Source organism: Saccopteryx leptura, chromosome 1 (genome assembly GCF_036850995.1).
Source record: "Saccopteryx leptura isolate mSacLep1 chromosome 1, mSacLep1_pri_phased_curated, whole genome shotgun sequence".
NCBI classification, from domain to species: domain Eukaryota; kingdom Metazoa; phylum Chordata; class Mammalia; order Chiroptera; family Emballonuridae; genus Saccopteryx; species Saccopteryx leptura.
In genome coordinates this window covers 371,228,181-371,247,985 of record NC_089503.1, presented here as the reverse complement: position 1 = coordinate 371,247,985, position 19,805 = coordinate 371,228,181, and the positions used below count along the sequence as shown (strand labels likewise).

The window sequence follows — 19,805 nt, the reverse complement described above, 5'->3', positions numbered from 1 at the left end:
CACAGCTTAACAGCCTTTTGCAACCTAATTAGGAAAGTGAGGTGGGGGATTGGCCAGACTGTCAGTTTACAGCCAATTCTCTACACCTCTGTCCCCCAAAAATCTAAACTCCAAAAACCCTGTTGGTTTTTTGGTCCCCAACAGGCACATATTTCTCTGGAATACCATAGGGCACACCTGGAAATCTTCTACCAGTGCGCCCTGGCGCATACTTTGAGAACCACTGTATTAGATAGTTCTCCTCCCCCTTAATTTTATGTATAAAATTAAATTTCATAGGGTGACATTGATCAATAAGAGTACATAGGTTTCAGGTCAATATTTCTACAGCATTTGAACTGTTTTGAACTGTTGAGTGTGTCGTGTAGAATAAGAATTTATCTCTCCGGAATTTTCACACTTTGGTTCAACTAGTTGGAGTCATAAAGAACAAGTGGGCTGCCATGGGAACCTGAAACTTTTTCTCTTCCCTCATTTTTCTGTGGCATCCCTTGCTCTCCTGCAGCATGGTTTGAGATTCGCGATTCCAGGTCCTGCCTGCCATTTTGTTGTTCCCTGAACACATTTAGGTTGATTTTCATCTCTCTGGTTGTGCATCAGAAAGATTTGAATGGCTCAAAGAAGCACTCGCTGGCACTTGTGAAAACTCCATACCACAAAGTGTGAAGGGTTAGTTTTAGCAGCACTCTGTATGCCAGAAACACCAGCATTGTTACCTTGTCAAGCTTTTAGGTGCAAAAATGAATATAAAATCTTTACCTCTGATACTCTGGAGATCCATTTTGTAGAGGTTACTCGATTCTTTAAGGCTTCTCTTATCTGGATAGTTAACAAAAAAAAAATTAAGAATTAAACGCTTATAAGAACGTAACACGTGCTCAGGTCTGGCTAATACTGTGGCAGGGGAGGTGATACGAGCCAGGTCCTGTTGGTGGCACATGGAGGGACTTCGCGAGGTGGTCCAGGCAAAGGTGGGGAGATGGGGAGAGATAAGCAAAGTGGAGCTAGCACAGGGGATTTATAATCAGGGCCTTAAACATGAACCCCATGGCTAAGAAGTACAGTTTGCATCAGTCTGAGGATTCCTTGACATAGATTTTGGAGTATTTGGGGGGAGTACTGAAGAGCTGAACACTGTCCACAGTGTGTCAACTATTCAAATCTCCTTTTCTATCCAAAAATATAACCCTGCAAAGTAACTACAACTGAGGAAGTTAAGACTCCAAGATTATGTAACATGTAAAGTTAGTCAATTACAAAGAGAAAGTGGGAACAGTTGGGTCCCCTGACTTCAGCCCATAATTCTCTTCTATGGTATACAAGCACTCTTTTCTTATTTCTACTCCTTCCTTCCTTCTGTTATATAAAATGTTATTGACCTTCCAAGGGCTTATAGAAGTCTTGTTTTCACAGTTAGTGTCTGCCTAAGTCCTCTAGCACAGAGTGACTTCACCCTTCCCTGGAAATGCAGTGTTCTTTGTCACAGACAGGATGCAGAGAAAGGAGCACTCGCTGGTGTGCGGGTCTGTGCACTCAAGGTCCATTGCAATATGTAAAGACATACTGGAGCCTCTATTTACATATATTTCCTCTCATCTTTTTTTAAACTCTATCTTGCATAATGCGTACAATATATACTTTGTAAATTAATAATACACACATCTGGGGATATGTGCTCACTGGTTTTTATTGACCTCAAAAGTTTAAAGACTACTGTTACATATGATGGTACCTCTTATCCATCGTTCTGTATTCTATATTTTCAGTTACCCACAGTCAACCAGGGTCTGAAAATATTCAAGTTGCAGAAATAAACAATGTCTAGGTTTTCAGTTGTGTCCTGTTCTGAGTAGTATTGTAATGAAATCTTCCACCGTTCAGTTTTGTCTATCAGGATGTGAATCATCCCTTTTTCCAGTGTCTCTATGCTCTATCCACTACTCACCCATTAGTCACTTAATAATCATGTCAGTTATCAGATTGTCTGTCACAGTATCACAGTGCTTGTGTTCAAGTAGCCCTTATATTACTTCATAATGGCCCCGGGAGGCAAGAGTAGTGATGCTGGCAGTCTGCATATGCAAAAGAGAAGCTGTGAAGTGCTTTCTTTAGGTGAAAAGATAAGGACAGTACAATGAGTATTTTGAGAGAGAAATCACATTGACATAACTTTTATTGAGGTATATTGTTATAATTGTTCTATATTATTATTGACTTTTATTATTAATCTCTTACTGTGCTTAATTTATAAATAAAATATTACCATAAAAATTATGTGTAGAAAAAAAATAGAGTGTAAATAAGGTTTGATATTCTACATGGTTTCGGGTATCCATTGTGTGTCTTAGAAAGTGTTCCCCATGGATATGGGGGGACTCCTGTACAACTTTTTGTCATTTAATCATAACACCTTTCAGTATTTACCTTTTGTATTATAATTTTTAAGGTAAGAGATTTTGATATTGATAGAAGTTTCCATGTCTTAGAGTTTTTGCACATCTTACAACACCTAACACTGGTACATTAATAAATAGTATTGTTGCTGCTGATGCTCTGGCTACAAATACTAGCTGTGGTATTAGATTAATAAAAACACAATAATATGGCATACAACTACATAATAACTTAAATGCTTCCTATGTGTTTTCACTTGCAAACTTGCTTACATTTTTTACTATAATCTAGCAGAAAAGGCAGGAAAAGCATCATTATCTCAGCGTTCTCCTTGAGGGATTTGAGGTTCATGAAAGTTCAGAAACTCCCCAGTGGCGTGACGCTAGTACATAGAAATTCCAAGACTAAAAGACTCTAACTTTCACCTCTGAATAATTTTTATCAGGTTATGGTATCCTCATAAGAAAATAAAAAGATGATTGTGAAATGTCTTTTTTTTTTACATACTTTGTATACTAAATAATTAGAATAGTGTTGATAGTCAAATTAATTAATTAACTAATTAATTGAATTCTGCAGTGAAGGTGTTCTCTGAGATGATTATTTGCTTTTCTCATTTCAGGAGATACTATAGTACAATGAGAGTGATTTTTGAAGCCAAGTAAACATTCGGTTATTGGTTCACTTGTTTAGATTTTGTTTTCACCACCTACTGTTGATACCTATTCTCTGTATGAGAATTCCATTCTTTAAGTCTATTGCTCTTCAAGGTAAAAGCCAGGAACTCATTTTTCTAGCCTCCCTTGCAGCTAAGATGCAGCCATGAACCTGGGCTTAGCCAATCACATATGACAACTCAAAAAGCAGATGCCAGTGGGCCCCAATAGGCAAGATGAAGGTAATCTTGGAGGCAGCATAGCAGCAACTCTAGCTTAGCACCCACTGTTTGACATTGTCTTGGTAAGCTGTGCTTCCGTGGTTGGCAAAGCAGGGAAGATATCACATGTGGAGCAGTTCTGTACTGTGATTTGGGGACTATTTTGGTGTATAGCCTCCATGCCTCCAAGCCAAAAAGAGATCTTCTCAAAAATAATATCATGAAATTTAATAAATTCCCTTTCTGCTTCAACTAGTTAGAGTGGGTTTCTGTAGAGATTATGTGCAAGTTACTTAATCACACTGAGTCTGTTTCTTCATCCTTAAAATGGAAAATAAGAACACCAAAGATTGTTTTAAGAACAAGAACAAATGTTTGCCCTGGCTGGATAGCTCAATTGGTCAGAGCATCACCATCTCATGCAAAGGTTGTGGGTTCAATCCCTGGTCAGGCACATACAGGAACATATTGCCATTTTTGCCTCTCTCATTCTCTCCCTTCCTCTCTCTCTCTCTCTCTCTCTCTCTCTCTTTCTCTCTCTCTCAAATAAATAAATAAATAAATAAATTAGAGCTAATGTACACAAAATGCTTAGCCCCATAAAAGCTTGAAAGATGGCTGACATTACTTGTATCATAAAGAATAGTGATGTCCTATTCAAGTGTCTGCACAAATAATTGATGTGAAAGACCTTCAATAGGTGGACTTTACAAAATAACATTTCAGAGCCAAGTATGGTTAATGCAGAAAAAAAGAACAAGAAGAATTTATAGTACCTTCGGATCCAGGATTGTTCCAAATACCAAGATGAAGAAGCCCTAAGAAACACAGAAGAGAGAAGAGACATTAATAAAATAATATTGGTAATAATATCATCTCTTATCAGTTTTTATTCTGAAACTGATAAAAATAATAAAAAGGCAACTAAAATGAAGACCATTTGAGTCAATCTTTGACATTCTCATTTTAATGTCACAATACCTAGATTTATCCATTCAACAAACATTGTTAGAGCATCTTCCATATGCCAGCCACTGTTCTAGGCACTTAGGGTACAGCAGTAAACCAAACAGACTAAGATGCCTGATTCATACAAGTATATTTTTATTTTGGCAAAAAGAAATATTTTGCATTTGTGAGGAGCTGTGCATCTCACTAGAATATAATGGTGCAAGTAACAGAAGAAATGTTAGGCAATGGATGGCCAACCTACAGTCTCTGACTAATCAGAAAGGAAAGAAATTTTTACAGGAAAAAGGAAAAGCAGTCATGCTCAGATTTATTTAGTACCTTCTACCTCCTTCTTCCATTTACATCCCAAAACTGCTATAACATTTTTAAAGAAAAATCAAGTACATGGATAATCAGAAAAACTAAGACCCAAAACAGATTTAGTTTTTAAGCATATATTGGGTCCTCAGAAGTAAGTGCTCCAAACATTATATAGAGGGAATTAATTTGCTCTCATATCTCGTCATTCAAAACTAGATCCCAGTAAAGTCTAAAGGAGGATGTTCCTCCATAATTACAGTATTTGAGTTTCCAATCTTCTTCCTTCCTTCCTTCCTTCCTTCCTTCCTTCCTTCCTTCCTTCCTTCCTTCCTTCCTTCCTTCCTTCCTTCCTTCCTTCCTTCCTTCCTTCCCTCCCTTCCTTCCTTCCCTCCTTCCTTCCCTCCCTCCCTCCCTCCCTCCCTTCCTTCCTCCCTTCCTTTTTTTTAATATGTAGTAGCACAAAAGCACTCTTGAAGAAGGAACAGTATTCATCTTGTTTTGCAGATATGGAAAACAAAGCTCAGAGATGCAACTTTTGAGATGTGATAGATAGCAACATTGATTAGACAAAATTTCTCTTAAAAGTGTGACTGAGCTTTAGAACCAGTGGAGATGCTCCCACAGGCCTAGTGCTAGGAAATCTTTCAAAGGGCCTCTTCTTATCAGTTCTGGATTTCCCAGTACGTTCAGGGGTCTTTCTTCTCCGTCTGCTCCATCAGCCTCAGTGGCCCCTCATCTTCGCTCATCCTAAAATCTGTTCACCCCGCTTCCTCCTGCCTTGTTGTTTGTATCTTCCACCTCACCAGATCTCTGGCTCTCCCTTCTCTCCTCCCAAAGAGATCTTGATTTGCTGATATGCTGGTACTCAACTCTGCTGATTTGTAGCACTTGCCGATCTCCATGATTAAATACCATCACCACAGTTGACTTAAATCTACCCACGAAACACCACTGACCACAGAGGTAGGAAGAGACAGGCACATTATTACATCGCGTTTCCACCATATACATACAGTAGATTCAAATGAAATCAGAACCATTGTCAAATGTGGAAAAAAAATAACTAGGGAGTAATGCATTTTGAACATGTTTGGCCTTTGTCTTCCACCTAATTTATTTGATTGTAAGTCTACAAAATTCCTGAAAACATAGCAGTCAGTTCCCTTGAGCCCGTACAAGCCAGCTCCTGCACACCATTGCCTGACACCTGCCCCGGGGGTCTGGCCTTCACCCAAACCCTGCTCTCAGCTTCTCATTATCCCATTGGCGCTAATGCTTAGGCCCCACCCTCCTTGCCCGGTGTCCAAGCAGAAACTGAATTTAAATTACAAGTTGATCCTGTTATGACAGGCAAAAGGGCTCATGATACCAAAATACAAGTGCTCTCAGCCTAATCTAAAACAAAAGCCACAGCTGAGATGGCTCCAAGGGACACAAGGAAAGGAAAATGCTGAGGACTAAGACAAGAACTCATTAAGTTCAAGACAAGTTGCCATGGGATATTAACAGAAATGTAGGCACACGAGGTTAGTAGTCCAGTCCTGTCAGTGACAGCTGCATAAACATGGGTAAGGGAATAGATTGATAATCATTAAGAGCTATACAAAAAAAATGCAGGGTATAATTAATGTGCTCTATAAAATGCAGAAAAACAATAGCAAGAGATTCAAAAGATTAGGCACCCTATTATGGTTACCATTGTTCTCTAAAACATCAAAATATTTATTGTAAATAAACTCATTTATACTTAAATTTTGAAAAGAAATTGAGAAAAATATTTGACTTAAAATCTCGATTATTCATTAGGTAAAATATTTATTGGAAAATAAGCTTATTTTCAAATAAACATGTATTCAAAAAAAGAAATATTTTAGAGGTCTTTAAAAAAAATAAATGTTTTTGTTTAAATTAGTTGCTATTTATATATTTAACATTCAATATAGTACACTTTGATTTATTGGAACACTGTAACAGAAAACAAATTAAAAAATAATTTTAATCAGGAAAGGAATTGTTGAATAGTGAATACTATACAGCCATTAAATATATATATATATATATATATATATATATATATATATATATATATATATTCATAGTAATCTGGGAAAATGCTAGGATGTGTTTTTAAGAGAAAAAATAAGTTGCAAAATACTATATACATTGTTTTTTAACCACTACATTATGTGAAAATATCTGTATATAACCATAGAACATTTGTCAAAGATATACATGAATGCTATGAACATTTTTGTAATTCACAGAGCTAAGAGAGGAGAGGGCCGTGGCCAGTTGGCTTAGCGGTAGAGAGTCACCTGGTGTGTAGAAGTGTAGGGTTCAATTCCCAGTCAGGGCACGCAGGAGAAGCACACATCTGCTTCTCCACCCTTCCCCCTCTTCTTCCTCTCTATCTCTCTCTTTCCCTTTTGCAGCCAAGGCTCCCCTGGAGCAAAGTTGGCCCCGGGTGCTGAGGATGGCTTCATGGCCTCTGCCTCAGGCACTAGAATGGCTCCTGCTGCAACAGAGCAATACCCCCGATGGGTAGAGCATTACCCCCTAGTGGTTTGCTGGGTGGATCCTGGTCAGGTGCATGCAGGAATCTGTCTCTCTGCTTCCCTGCTTCTCACTTCAGAAAAAATGCAAAAAAAAAAAAAAAAAAGAGAGAGAGAGAGAGAGAGGAAAGGATAGGGGAAATCATTTTATTATCACTCTGTAGGGCTTGCTTCATTAAAATAAAATGGTTTCAGATGATAATTAAAAATTCTAAATACAGGCGGTCCTCAGATTATGGCAGTCTCGGCATAAAACATTTTGAGTTTATGATGTTCACTCCCATAAAAACTTAAAAAAAATTGAGACGTGAGTGTTTCATCTGATGCCATTAGCATTATACTTACGGACTACGTGGGCAAACTAGTTTTTGACTAGCTGGAACAATTCTTTGAGAAGGTAGAGAGGCCTGCAAAAGATCTTGTACCCTCCACATTCACTGCTTTTGGAGACGGAACACCTGTAGTCCAGGTAGAATCATCTCCAGCGTCTCCTGCATGTTCCTTAGGCAACCCTGGTTCACCTGACCCAGTATCTCCAGCACCTTCTGCAGGTTCTCCTGCTTCTGCAACTTCCTCCTCCCCATAGGTCACTCTCTCCCACCTTGCCCCTTCCAGTGTGCAAGCCAACCACAGGAATAAAGGGAAGGGATTTTTTTTAAATTATTTTTTGTCATTTCTTCTGTTATTACAGTACAGTGTACAGTACAGTATACTTGTGTCCTTTTCCTTTCTCTCTGGTTTAGTTGTGTTTTTATGTTTTAGATTATGATTTTACACCTGTGATAGGATAGATAAGTAACTTAGGCTAGGGTGTGTTTCGACTTACACCAAAATTTGGGTTACATTACTGTTGTAGGAACAGAACTGTGTTGTAACCCAAGGACCTCCTATAGAATAAAATATAAATGTACATATGAAAATACTTCTAGTTGCATACTTAAATTTTGTTTATGTTCTAAAAAAGTTAAAGAGTTAAAACTCAGACTACCGTTAGGCTACATTTATGATCTGTATGTCATTTTAATACTTGGTGCTTTCCCATTCACTATTTTATCTTATTTTCAAAACATTCCTATAAAGTGGGCGGATTATAACCACTTTACAAGTGAGAAAAAGTATGACTTGGCAAAGTTAAACAAATATTCCAGGAGTTCGGTGCACATTAATAAATGAGAGTCAAGATTGGAATCCAGGCCCTTCTGGAAAAAAAAGCTTATTTTCTGACCGAAGAGGCTGTTCTAAAATCCATTGTCTTTACAAATAAATACGATGGCACAACCTTCTGATCACACAGCTCCGGCATTCTCTCACTTTGGACTTGGTCAGACACATCTGAACTCACCTGGAACGCATTGAGCAAGGAGAAGAGAACGTGGAAGACCAGGGAGCGATCGTTGATGACGGTGGCTAGTCCGAATCCCCAGGTCAGGCCCAGCAGTGGTGTGAGGATGGCGATGTTCTTACTGATCCTCACAATGGCCCTCACCTCCTGGAACATGGAGCTGCCGATGGTGGCTCGCTGGGTCTTGACAATCACGATGGTCACTGTGATCAGGTTTACCACCACGATGGTCAGAGCTGGGACCACAAAGGCCAGGAGGGCCTTGGTCATGTCCCAATTAAGCCAGCAGGCCTCAGGACGTAGGTAGCCTTTGCTGGGCTCAGTGGCAGCCACTGTGACAACAGCAACGACCAAAGGGCACCCGTAGCCCACTGAAAAGAGAGACGCCACCAGGACTGACTTGGGCAGCGTATGGAAAACAATCAGGATTCCATACAGGATGAGAAGTGCCTTAGCAAGCATCCAGAAGAACACAGAAAGGTAAAAGAAATGAACGAAAAATGTTGCCGCCACACATCCATCGTGGTGTGTGGCTGGACCACTAAGAAAGGAAGCCACGATGAACCACACATCGGCAACCAGCAAGGTGGCTGCGACATTAGCAATACACAGGTGGCGTAAATACGAGATCTCTGTCTTCGTCACTCGGCTCCAGACCAAGGCCTCAATGGACAAGCAAAGGATCAAGCTGCAGATAGAAACGCCCAGGCCGATGTACGTGATGTAAGTCAGGACGGGACTCTCCAGGGTGTGGGGCGACATAAGAATGGAGAACGAGGTAAACAATTTGCTTGGCCTACATTTGCAGACAGCTTGCTGGGAGTTTTCTTGAATTATTTGACAGGCGTTCTGGTCCCATCTGTTCTCTAAGGAGTGCCAGCCAACACACTGTGTGCTCTTCTCTGAATTCCTGATCTTTTCAAAAACCAGTGAGATTTGTTTAAGTTCCTTGGGCAGAATGACAGACAGGACAAGTCCATTAACAGTGGCCTTTTCCAAAAGACTGGCTTCTAAGATGGCTCCAAGAGTTGGAAATGCAATGCTGATGACAGGAAAAGGGGAAAGCATCGGCTGAAGCTCATCTTTACTGATCAATACCCTCCCAGTGACATCACTGCGCATGTCATCCACTCTCATTGAGAAAGTTAAATTCGCCCCATTGCTACCTCCAGATATGATGGTGCCCATAGTGTGAATGAAAACATCTGATATGTCCACGGCGTTTTTATTTTTAAGTAGCTTTCTTGCAAAGGTATTTACTGAGTGTAGCAGCACACAGCTGATGTTTCTTTCAGGGATGAAGGTCCAGTTGGAGACGCACTTGTTGTCAAGAATGTGGTTGGCCATGATGCTGTAACTCTGCCAATGAAGAACAGGTATTAGTGTTGAGTCACTGTCAGAATCGGCCAGGACATTCAAGCTTCACTTTGTTTATGAAGTGTGGTCTTTCAGCCAGCAACATAGGCATCCCCGAGAGTCTCTTAAAGAAACAGAATCCAGGGCCCCACCCCACACCTATGAATCAGAACCAGCATCTTAATGAGATCCCCAGGTGACTCTCATACCGCTCAAGGTTGAGCTGGAGGACAGATGCCGGGGAGTGGCCCTCCTCCTACTTATGCAATGCCTTCCAATGAGGCAGGCGAGTGGGCCACCTTCACCGTGTGCATTTTCATCATCAGTTCCACTTCACACTTGGGGGGTGAAACTAGCTATTTGCTAGCCCTGACCAGAGCTCCCACTATGTAATTAACATCTATGACATCCCAACTGTGTGCTGGACAATGTGCAGAAATATGCCAAATTGGAAACCGACCCCAGAAGCGGAACCTCCTTTTTACTATCCTCTACTTTGAAAATCAAAAGCAAAGGAAATAAGTCCAGTTCCATGTCACATTTTTTTGCAGCAGACATATCTGGCTGTTTCCCTGGCATCCAGTTATTTCCCGTTTTAGACACCTGTTCTGACTCACAAATAAGTCTTTCTCTCTGCAGGACCTTGGATGGTTTGCATCAGCCAAATGGTTTGCATCATCAGAAATGCCTGCTTCAATGTCCAATCCAGCGCCCAGTAAGTGCTCTCTCTAAAGGTTTATTGATTGAATGTGTTCACTTTTCCATTCATTTATATAGTTTTTTCCTCAATGAAGATATATTTTAAACACTTACCAGGTACTAGAGATACTGAGGAGAAAGACATGGTCTCCTCAGACCACAGAGCTCCAACTGACCTCCATTCCTTTTCCACCCTCCTAAAAAACACGAATGACCTCCCAAATACTCCAGGCCACTCACCTGCATCTGTGCTTCATCCACATCTGTCTGTAGCATTGTGGATATGTTGTGTAGGAGCTGCACAATGACAGCAATGTTGCCAGGTATCCGGGGTGAATGCTTTATGTTGCTAATAACACAGGACAAATCCTTCGGACACTTCTGCAGCAACATCTCTGCAATGGTCTCATCGGGCTTCACGGCATAGTCATCTATTTTTATCTTTCCTCCAAATGGAGACGCCAAATTTAAATCCTCAAGGAATAGCAAAAAGAAAGTTTGTTGGTTTTTGTCACATTACTTTTGTTCTAAATGTAAAAGTCCCTTTAGTAAAATGTAGGGCAGCCCTATTACACAACTGTAAATTGCATAATGATTTTTTATTTTACATTTTCAAAGTCACATCTGCTGTGGGACAAGCTGCCCGATACCAAGGGGTTTGAATAGAAAATGAAAGTCCCGGGCTGCCAGCTGCCTGTTCCTGAACCCCCTCCATCCCAAGAGCAAGTGTTATGTTTAGCAAATACCACTTCACACCCCTCTGTGCATCTAGGTAAATTTCTAGTGCCATTTAAGCGTTTTTCTCACTCTTCCCAAGGGGCAAGGCATGAGACATAACGTACATATTTTAAAGCTAGAAGTTCTGAACTGGAGTTGGATGAGTTAGCTGAAACAGCAAGTAGAAGAAGGGTTAAGGTAGTGATGGACAGTATTCTCCACAGAATCAGGCTCTGGGCCCCACAGTGCAAAGCAGGGCTGGTAAACTATGGGCCCAGCTTGGCCACCTGGATTTCGTAAATAAAGTTTTATTGGGACTCATCTTGCTCATTCATTCTAAGTATTGTCTACGGTGCTTTCATGCTACAATGGCAGAGTTGAGTAGTTGCAACAGAAACCCAAATACCCACGACACCTAATTTATTTACTACCTGGCCCTTTACAGAAAAAAGTTGCCAAACCTGGCTTTAGCAGACCCCTTCCTGGGGCTGCTCCAGCCTGCCCCTTCCCAGAAGATAAGAAGTTCATGACCTAGAGGAAATGCCTACTCACAACACATGCCCCTGCTTTTAGACACCTGGGTTTTCTACTCAGTCACCCCAAACCCGTTTCCGGGCCTTCCCCATGTCTGTGCTGCCAAGCACGGACCTGCTATCAGTGAGCTCCCCAAAGGCCTCAGAGCTGTCAGAGGGACACCTGTGTTCAAGCAGGAGGGTGTGAAGCCTTGGCCTTCTACTTCCCTCAGCAGGCAGGATGCTATCTGCAACGGGAGGCTGACAGAACCTATTTTATTTAGCAGTTTATAGGCTTGATATAAAGCATTTAAATGCCACATTGCCCCATGTATAAGATGCTCTTGTGTATAAGACGCACCTTAATTTGGGGGCCCGAAATTTGAAAAGAAAATGTGTGACATAAAGTTACTGAACTCAAGTTTTATTCATCATAAAATGCATACAACTCCTCATCACTGTCAAAACTGCCATCCATTAGCTTGTCCTCATCTGTGTCTGATGATGAAATCACTGTCTTCATAGATTGCCTCACCCTCAGTTCCATCTATGGCATTTGAAATGTCATGACCACTGTATAAGACACACCCAGTTCTTAGACCCCAAATTTTTCAGAAAAGGTTGTGTCTTATACATGGGGAGATACGTATTAAGACAGATGGTATGTGGGTCTCCATGTATATCTTTGCTCAGGCCCTTCAAATTAGGGGTGGGCAGCCTTCTGGATGCTGGTAGGGGAACTTCCTTCCGGGACAGCATCGACTGCCTTCCCTTGGCCATGTCCCCAAACAGCGGATGTTGGTAGAACATAACAAATGCCAAAGCATGGACTCCCCCAAATGAATCAGGGGCTGAACTTCAGAAAGACCAAGCTCCTGCTAGAAGAGGAGAAAAAGAAAATAAATAACACTTGATCTGATTTTATTTGTTAGAATTCGGTTTTTTAAAAATGCATAATTACTTAAGTGTAATGGGAAATCCCTTCCTTTATTTGACAATAAAATTTTTCCCTCTACCTCAGCTCTCTTCTCATGCTTCACTGAGCACCGAGGTCACCTGCAGATCTTGGTAAAGTGCAGATGTGGAGTCACCAGGTCTGGGTGGAGCCCAGATTCCCCAGGTCTAAAAGTTCTCAGAGTTGTCTTGCGCTGCTGATCAGTGAAGGACACCTTGAGCAGCCAAACTTCAGGAGACTAAAGGTCTATCAGTGAAAACGGAGAAGTCAGCTGGGATAATTCCAGACAGCTCTTCTAGCTTTGACCTAAATGATCTGATCCCTTTGTGTCATGAAAGGTGTGGGAAATGGAGCACAAACTTGTAGATGCCCAATGTTAAGAATGCCCTTCTGTGTAGAGAGAGAGAGGACAGGTAGGTGCTTACGTATTCAGCTACAAACATCCCTACCTACCACCCTGCCTGAAGCTGTCCCTCTCTCTTACTGAGTGCAATATACATTGCTAATTTGGGCTCCACTTTGCATGTGAGAGAAAGTATATTATTACCTCAAAGATGTTAATGGCATTAAGAGTTTGGCAGGTATCGGTGATCTTCCGCCATTTTTTCTGCTTACATAAAAACTCCATATTGCCCTGAGCATCTGGAGGGCAAGGTTGACCGCAGCGGGAATTGTCCACACAGACACCATCGCATACATCTGCGAAGATAAAAGGCATCAGCATTAAATGGAGAGGTCTCAACTCTGGGTTGCACGGGCCAATCACCAAAGTGTCACCACATGAAGGCACATAAATCCTGTGGACATCAGGTGTCTTTTTTTTTTTTTGTAAAGTAGAGGAAGATTGAAATAGATTAGTGATCGTCATATTTTCAGTGGAAAAACACTACGGTTTGCAACATAATCTTATCCTGAATTCAAATGTAGAAAGTGGATAAGTATAACTGGCTCAGTTGAAGTGAGAGGAAAGAGCCCACCGTTCTGTCCACTAGGTCCTTGTCAAACCACACAGGAACCTCCTGAGCACCTACTCAGTTCCCTAGAGGAGGGGACAGTTTGGAAGCCACTGTACCTGATGTTCTCTAAGAAACCTCCCAGCTCTGGAACCTTAGAATGAATTATGATATCAATGGGTTCTCACAGACTTGCGTTAGCCACTACCCCAGCCTGACAGGCTCAATCCAAAGGATTACTAGCAGAGAACTCCCAGACCAGAACGGAGTGGAGGGTGCTGGCAGAAGAGGGGAGCAGGGGTCAAAGGTACAATTTAAGAAGACAAAAAATAAAAAAGACAGGGCAAACCATCAAGGAGTCCTGTCCCCCCCCCCCTGCCATAAGACAGGGCCAAGAATGGCCTTCAACAGGTGAACAGCACAACTTTCATTGGATTAATAACTGCTCCCAACATACCGTGTCGCCTGGCAGACACCTTTTCCTTGTTTTTACTGGCAGCCTAGAAAGGGAAAATCAGAATTCACATCAAAATCAATCGGTGATATGCCAGCCTAATGATTCACTTGAGTCACAGCTACGATGCTGGGATACCACCTAACTTATGGCCGTGAAGTGTGTCTCATGACCCTATTTGTCCTTTAGCCTGAACCGCCATTTCTCCCACAGCTCTTCAGAAGGCGCCCTCCTTCCACCCAGTGAAAATGAACTTCATATTATGGAGGAAATACATCAGGAGCAAAGGTGGGTTTACTGGGAAGTTAATGAAGGTTAAACTTCAGAATCCATTGCTTCTATGGGCCCCTTTGAAGCAGAGAGAGGATCTAGCAATGGGTTCACATGATCGTGCGTTTTATTAAATTTTCCAAAGCAAAATTGTCTAACCACCATCTGTTCAGACCATTATTTTTTTTGCCACTCCAACTCCCCCTCCTTCACACACGCCCTCGTTTGGATAGTTATTAGAGAGTCTGTAGCTATATATAGAATCTGGACAAGTAGAAGCCAAGTTGGGGATCCATTTAGCTTGGATTTAACAGTACTTATATAGTTTGTAGTCATTTCTACATTACAGTGAAGACATAAGTGGTATTAATTCTAGGAATATTTGCAATTAGTCACAGAACAAGAAAGTTCTAAGTACCCTGAAACCTTGTAGGTCATATAGGAAAGAAACTTGCTAAAGGTTTTTTTTTTCCGAATTTGGCACAGGCCGACAAATTTCCATGGCATTACTTATAATGAATTCTGAAGCTAAAGCTATTTTTCTAAACTAGAATAATAAAGTTAACCAGCAATGCTAGAAGAAAGACTGAATAATCTTTATATGCTCTCTATAGAAAAAAGTATTATACAATTATTGATGTGCAAGTATGAACCCCAAATCTAGCAACAAAAATGTAGACAGTTTATTAATAAAAATATTGTTATTTATTTTATTGAACTTATTACTGAATAATTCTGAGTAATTATTGAATATAATATTCTTCATCAGTTATAAGTTAAATTTGAAGTTTGTTTTGAGTCATTTTTCTTATTCTAACTAAATATTCATTTTCCCCTAAATTTTATATTTGTAATGTTGTATATTTTTTTCCTAAGAGGGATCTCCCCAGACCTTGCTTTCCCACCTCTCCTAATTAGAAGTCCCTTTCTTTGCCACCCATTTGAATAAGAAGAGTGTCACATTGGCGTCAAGGGGTGGCTCTGGGAAAAGAACATCTGGGGCTAAACCCCACCACTGCCACTGGAGATCCTGAGAAAGTTCACCTCCCTGAGCCTCAGTTTCCTCATCCATAAAGCAGGGTAGGAACTGTAGTACTACAATTCCATAATCTTGCCTCAGGTGATTTTTATAAATAATAAAAGAGATTAGATTTATTGAAATTAGATTAGCACTTCAAAATTAGCCTGTAATATTGTAAGTAGTATTTAAGATTTAGCTATCATTATTATTTCCTGAATATGGACTTACTGAATGTCTATTACATACAAAATTTAAGTTTGCTTCCTCCAACAAGTTGTACCTGATCCAGTTCTAGATGATACATTTTTCCCTCTCTGGCTCCAGGAATATTTATATCCATACCATCATACCACTCATTCAATGCTTGGCATATACTCACCTGATCTGCTATCTTACTAGCTAATCATTTTATATATGTATATTATCTTCTCAATTAAATGATAAGTTTCTTAAGAACATGGATTGTGTATTGTGCTTTTTTATATCCCCCTATGTAGCTTTATTAGTACATATATGTACATACTGGCATATACAGAGGGTCCTCAGGTTACGACACTCTCGACATGCCATTTCGAGTTTATGGCGCTCACTCCCATAAAAACTTAGTACAGGTAGAATCATCTCCAGCGTCTCCTACATGTTATTCATACAATCTTGATTCACCTGACCCAGTATTTCCAGCACCTTCTGCAGGTTCTCCTGCCTTCCCAGCTTCTTACTCCCCATAGGTCACTCTCTCCCATCTTGTAATGCCCCTTCCAGTGTGCAAGCCAACCACAGGAATAAAGGGAAGGAATTTTTTTACACTCATTTTTTGTCATTTTTTCTGTTATTATAGTACAGTGTATACAGTACAGTATATTTATGTCCTTTTCTTTTTTTCCGTGGTTTAGTTGTGTTTTTATGTCCTAGATTATGATTTTACAACTGTGTCAGGCTAGGTTAGTGATTTAGGCTAGGATGTGTTTCGACTTACACCAAAATCTGGGTTATGTCACTGTCATAGGAACAGAACTGTGTCATAACCCAAAGACTCCCTATATGTACATGTATGTATGTGCATATATGTATGTGTGTGGAGAGTGAGTCTAAATCTTCCTGTTTTTGCACCATAAGTTTTCCCTCTAGTGCCTGGTTCCTACCACCCACTAGTGGGCATTCCAGTTTTCATGGTGGGTGGTAGCAGAGCAACCAAAGTATAAATAAAAAGATAGATTTAACTATGGTAAGTTGTTTAGTAAAGATTTATTGTGCCAAATTCAGCGAAAATCTGACATAAAGTACTTGGTAAGTAATTATTATTATATGCTTTAACTTGCTATAACTCTGCTTTATAAATCACCATTACTGTGGAACCAGTGGGTGGTTAGAAAATTGTACTACTGACAGAGATATAAAAGTGGGTGGTAGGTATAAAAAGGTTGGCTACCCCTGCTCTAGTGGCTGGAATGAGCTTTGGTAATATTACTCCAACTTGCATTCCTAGATCTCAGCCTTTGAGGAAGGAACAGGGAATTCATGACTCAGCTGTCTGACTAACATTTGAAATTTATATCTCTTCCCTCTTCACAATATTGTTTCTCTCTATGTTGCCAAGAAATAAAGCTGAATCTTCCATTTTCTCTACCAAAGGAGAATTTATGGGGAATCTAAATTGAGCAGTTGGGGTCTGTTCAAAGTAAAGAAGATGTCCCTGATTCATGGAATACAACACCCTTCAAAATACAGTTGTAAAGATGGCTTCTCATTTATCAATTAAGAGAATCAAGCCTTATTATATACATGAAAGAGTCAAAGGCCCTCCACTAAACAAGAAGACTAAAATGATATTTTCAGAGTTCTGAAAGACTTTACAGATCAGTCTAACCCCCTTAGTTTACAGATAAGGAAAACGAGGCTTGGATAGATGAAGTGACTTGCCCCAGGCCATGCAGGGTCCTCCTCTTCGATCTGGGTCTAGACCTCAGCTCTCCCAACCCCTATAGTGCTGTTCTCTCTACCAAGTCAACCCACGTCCCAGTGGAGAGGGCAAAGGAGGGTGCAGGGAAGTACAAGTGCCTCACGATGCCCTAAGCCCATCTTGAGAGGGCACGGGTCTCTGACACACCACCATAAAGCACAAGGAAAGTGGACAGCTCTGGATAACACTTGGCTCCTTAAATAGACCACAGTGAAGACACTTTATATTCATCATCTGTGTGGGCACAAGGCCACGGTATGCTGTTTACAAGGCATTCTGGGAACTCTGCCTTCTTAAGTGAAGTACCTGATTCACTTCTTTCAGGTTAATCTGCCCATATACAACTCATGGTCATTTCATTTCTAGGGTGGCATCTGATGCAAACTATGTTAGTGTTAGATATCAACAGTCTTCAACCTGCTACTGGAAAAAGAAGAAGAAAAAACAACTTCATGTCCTGCCACCCGCTACACTGTGGAGCTGCCTGAGTGAGAAGAGTGGGTCAGGAGAGGGGAGCCCAGAAGCTCAGTACCCAGCCACTTGCTTAGTCAGAATAAAAGGTCCAGAATATTGTCAGGAAGGTGATCCTCAATAATCAAGAAAGCAAAGCTAACCTCCCATGCTCTGAATACCCTTTAAGTTCTGTCTATGGGAAAATGTGCATGAGAAAACAAAGGGAGGATACAGTACTGTGAGTGGGGTTGGGATGCCTCCTAGAAAAGTTCTTTCTGGAGGGGGCTGTAATCTCTCCCTGAAACTGGGCACCAGCTCAGTGTTGAGGGGAAGGGGAGTCGTGGAGAAAATTCTCACCCACAGACAAACTCCTTAGAGAGTAAAGTAAATATCACTTGGACACTTTAAGAAAGAATTTCCAAAGTTGTTCTTTCTTAAGGTAGCTCCTCATAAGAAGGCATATACTAAAATGGGAAGACCAAGAAAATGAGATCCTGCAGACAGGGGTCCTGAGCTCGGCCTTTGAGCTAAGTAGGTGTGAGCTCAAGCAAGTCACATTCCACACAATGGGCCTCAGTTTCCCTATTAATAAAATGAGGGAGTGGAGCTGTGGTCCAATAATAATAGTATCTACTCAAGAAGTTCAAAGTATTTTTATCTCCTCATTCTCTCTCTCTTAAAGATTCTCCATACCTTATTTTAAATAAGTAACTAAAAGGGAAATTAAAATTTATTGTAATGAGAAAAAAATATTCCAGAGAGCCATAGGGCTTAATGCCCCACAAAACGTTACATTGCCACACACTGCATCCCACGTATACATTGTTAGTCAGGGACTATCTGAGTTGCCCTTTGCTCCTTCCAGCCCATTTATGGCGGCCACTGTCAAGTTTCTCAAAGGAAATGCCATTTGGGACAGGACAATGCTTCATTGTGTCATACCATTCTTAGGTCCTGCCCACACTAAATACCATTAAATATCTCAGTCTGTGTGACACCCTCACCACCCTCAAATTTTCAAGGGTCCCTGAGGAAGTGGCACCACCCTAGATACAAGCCAATGAAAGCTTTATCATCAAAGCCAAGAGAATAAAGAGTTTATCACTTTCTAAATCATTTGAGCTTTATTGCATCTTAGGAACTTAATAGAAAACGTTGATGAGAAACTAATCCTCAGCTCTTGGCTAAAACGGGTTTTGGTTCCACGTGGTTGCAGATTCTTCAAGCTGAATCATTCTACCACCATATTCTCCCTACACTTTAGCTCCGATAACAGAGGGTTGGGTTTTACTTTTCATTTGCTCTGCCCACCATTTCATTCCCCCACTTTCCTTCTCTTACCTGGCATAACGTCCTGCAGGACTCTGTGGGCATAAGAATCACTAACCAGCACAGCAAAAACGTATGAGTCATTGTCTTCGACACGGCTGCCTTTCTTGCTTCTATAAAAATAAATGAGAAGGCAATAGGTTCCCTTTTAATCTGAAGGTTCCAGAATTCCATGCCACTGCAGACCCAGTCAGCCAGAGGCTGGGTTCTGTCCTTAGCTCTGTTTACTCAGAAGTCCTTGCCCCAGAGGTGGCCCCCCTGTGGTCTCCCATCCATTGACTTCACCAGGAGGCTGCATGTGTCAGCCCAGCTGGCACTGGGAGGCACAAGCAACTCCTGAGATAACCAGCCTCTGCTGTCGGCTTGCGTGTGATGCCTCATGTAGGATTCCCTGCAAAGGAAGCTACCTGCCTAGGTGTAATAAATAACAGCCCGAGTTCAGGAAACAGAAATGATGGTTCACTCTCTGGTTTAGGCAGGGCTGAGAAATGTGTGGGTGGCTACAGTGGAGCATGAGCTGGAATTCCTACATGGAGACTCAGCCTTAGAAAAAATATATTTTGAAAGAGAGTATGCACTGGGCTTGGCCTGTTATCCCCATTCTCACCTAACCCGAGAGCTGCATTTTCATAGGTAGGTAGCAATTTATTTCTGCCAAAACCAATATCAAAATGATTCTTTGCCACTTA

The 19,805-nt window shown here is 41.0% G+C and overlaps 1 protein-coding gene across 1 annotated transcript in view; it reads right to left on the bottom strand.

Annotated features, from left to right (window-relative positions):
• Positions 1-19,805, bottom strand: part of LOC136387528 (putative adhesion G protein-coupled receptor F2P) — a 43,254-nt gene that overhangs the window by 6,929 nt on the left and 16,520 nt on the right. Inside the window, exons 2-8 of the mRNA XM_066359225.1 lie at positions 19,129-19,229; positions 14,087-14,129; positions 13,224-13,375; positions 10,733-10,966; positions 8,438-9,796; positions 4,048-4,089; positions 760-819 (exon numbers count right to left, since the gene is read on the bottom strand). Of these exons, the coding sequence (XP_066215322.1) occupies positions 760-819; positions 4,048-4,089; positions 8,438-9,796; positions 10,733-10,966; positions 13,224-13,375; positions 14,087-14,129; positions 19,129-19,200 (1,962 nt within the window). The 5' untranslated portion in view covers positions 19,201-19,229. The remainder of the gene's footprint in view (positions 1-759; positions 820-4,047; positions 4,090-8,437; positions 9,797-10,732; positions 10,967-13,223; positions 13,376-14,086; positions 14,130-19,128; positions 19,230-19,805) is intronic.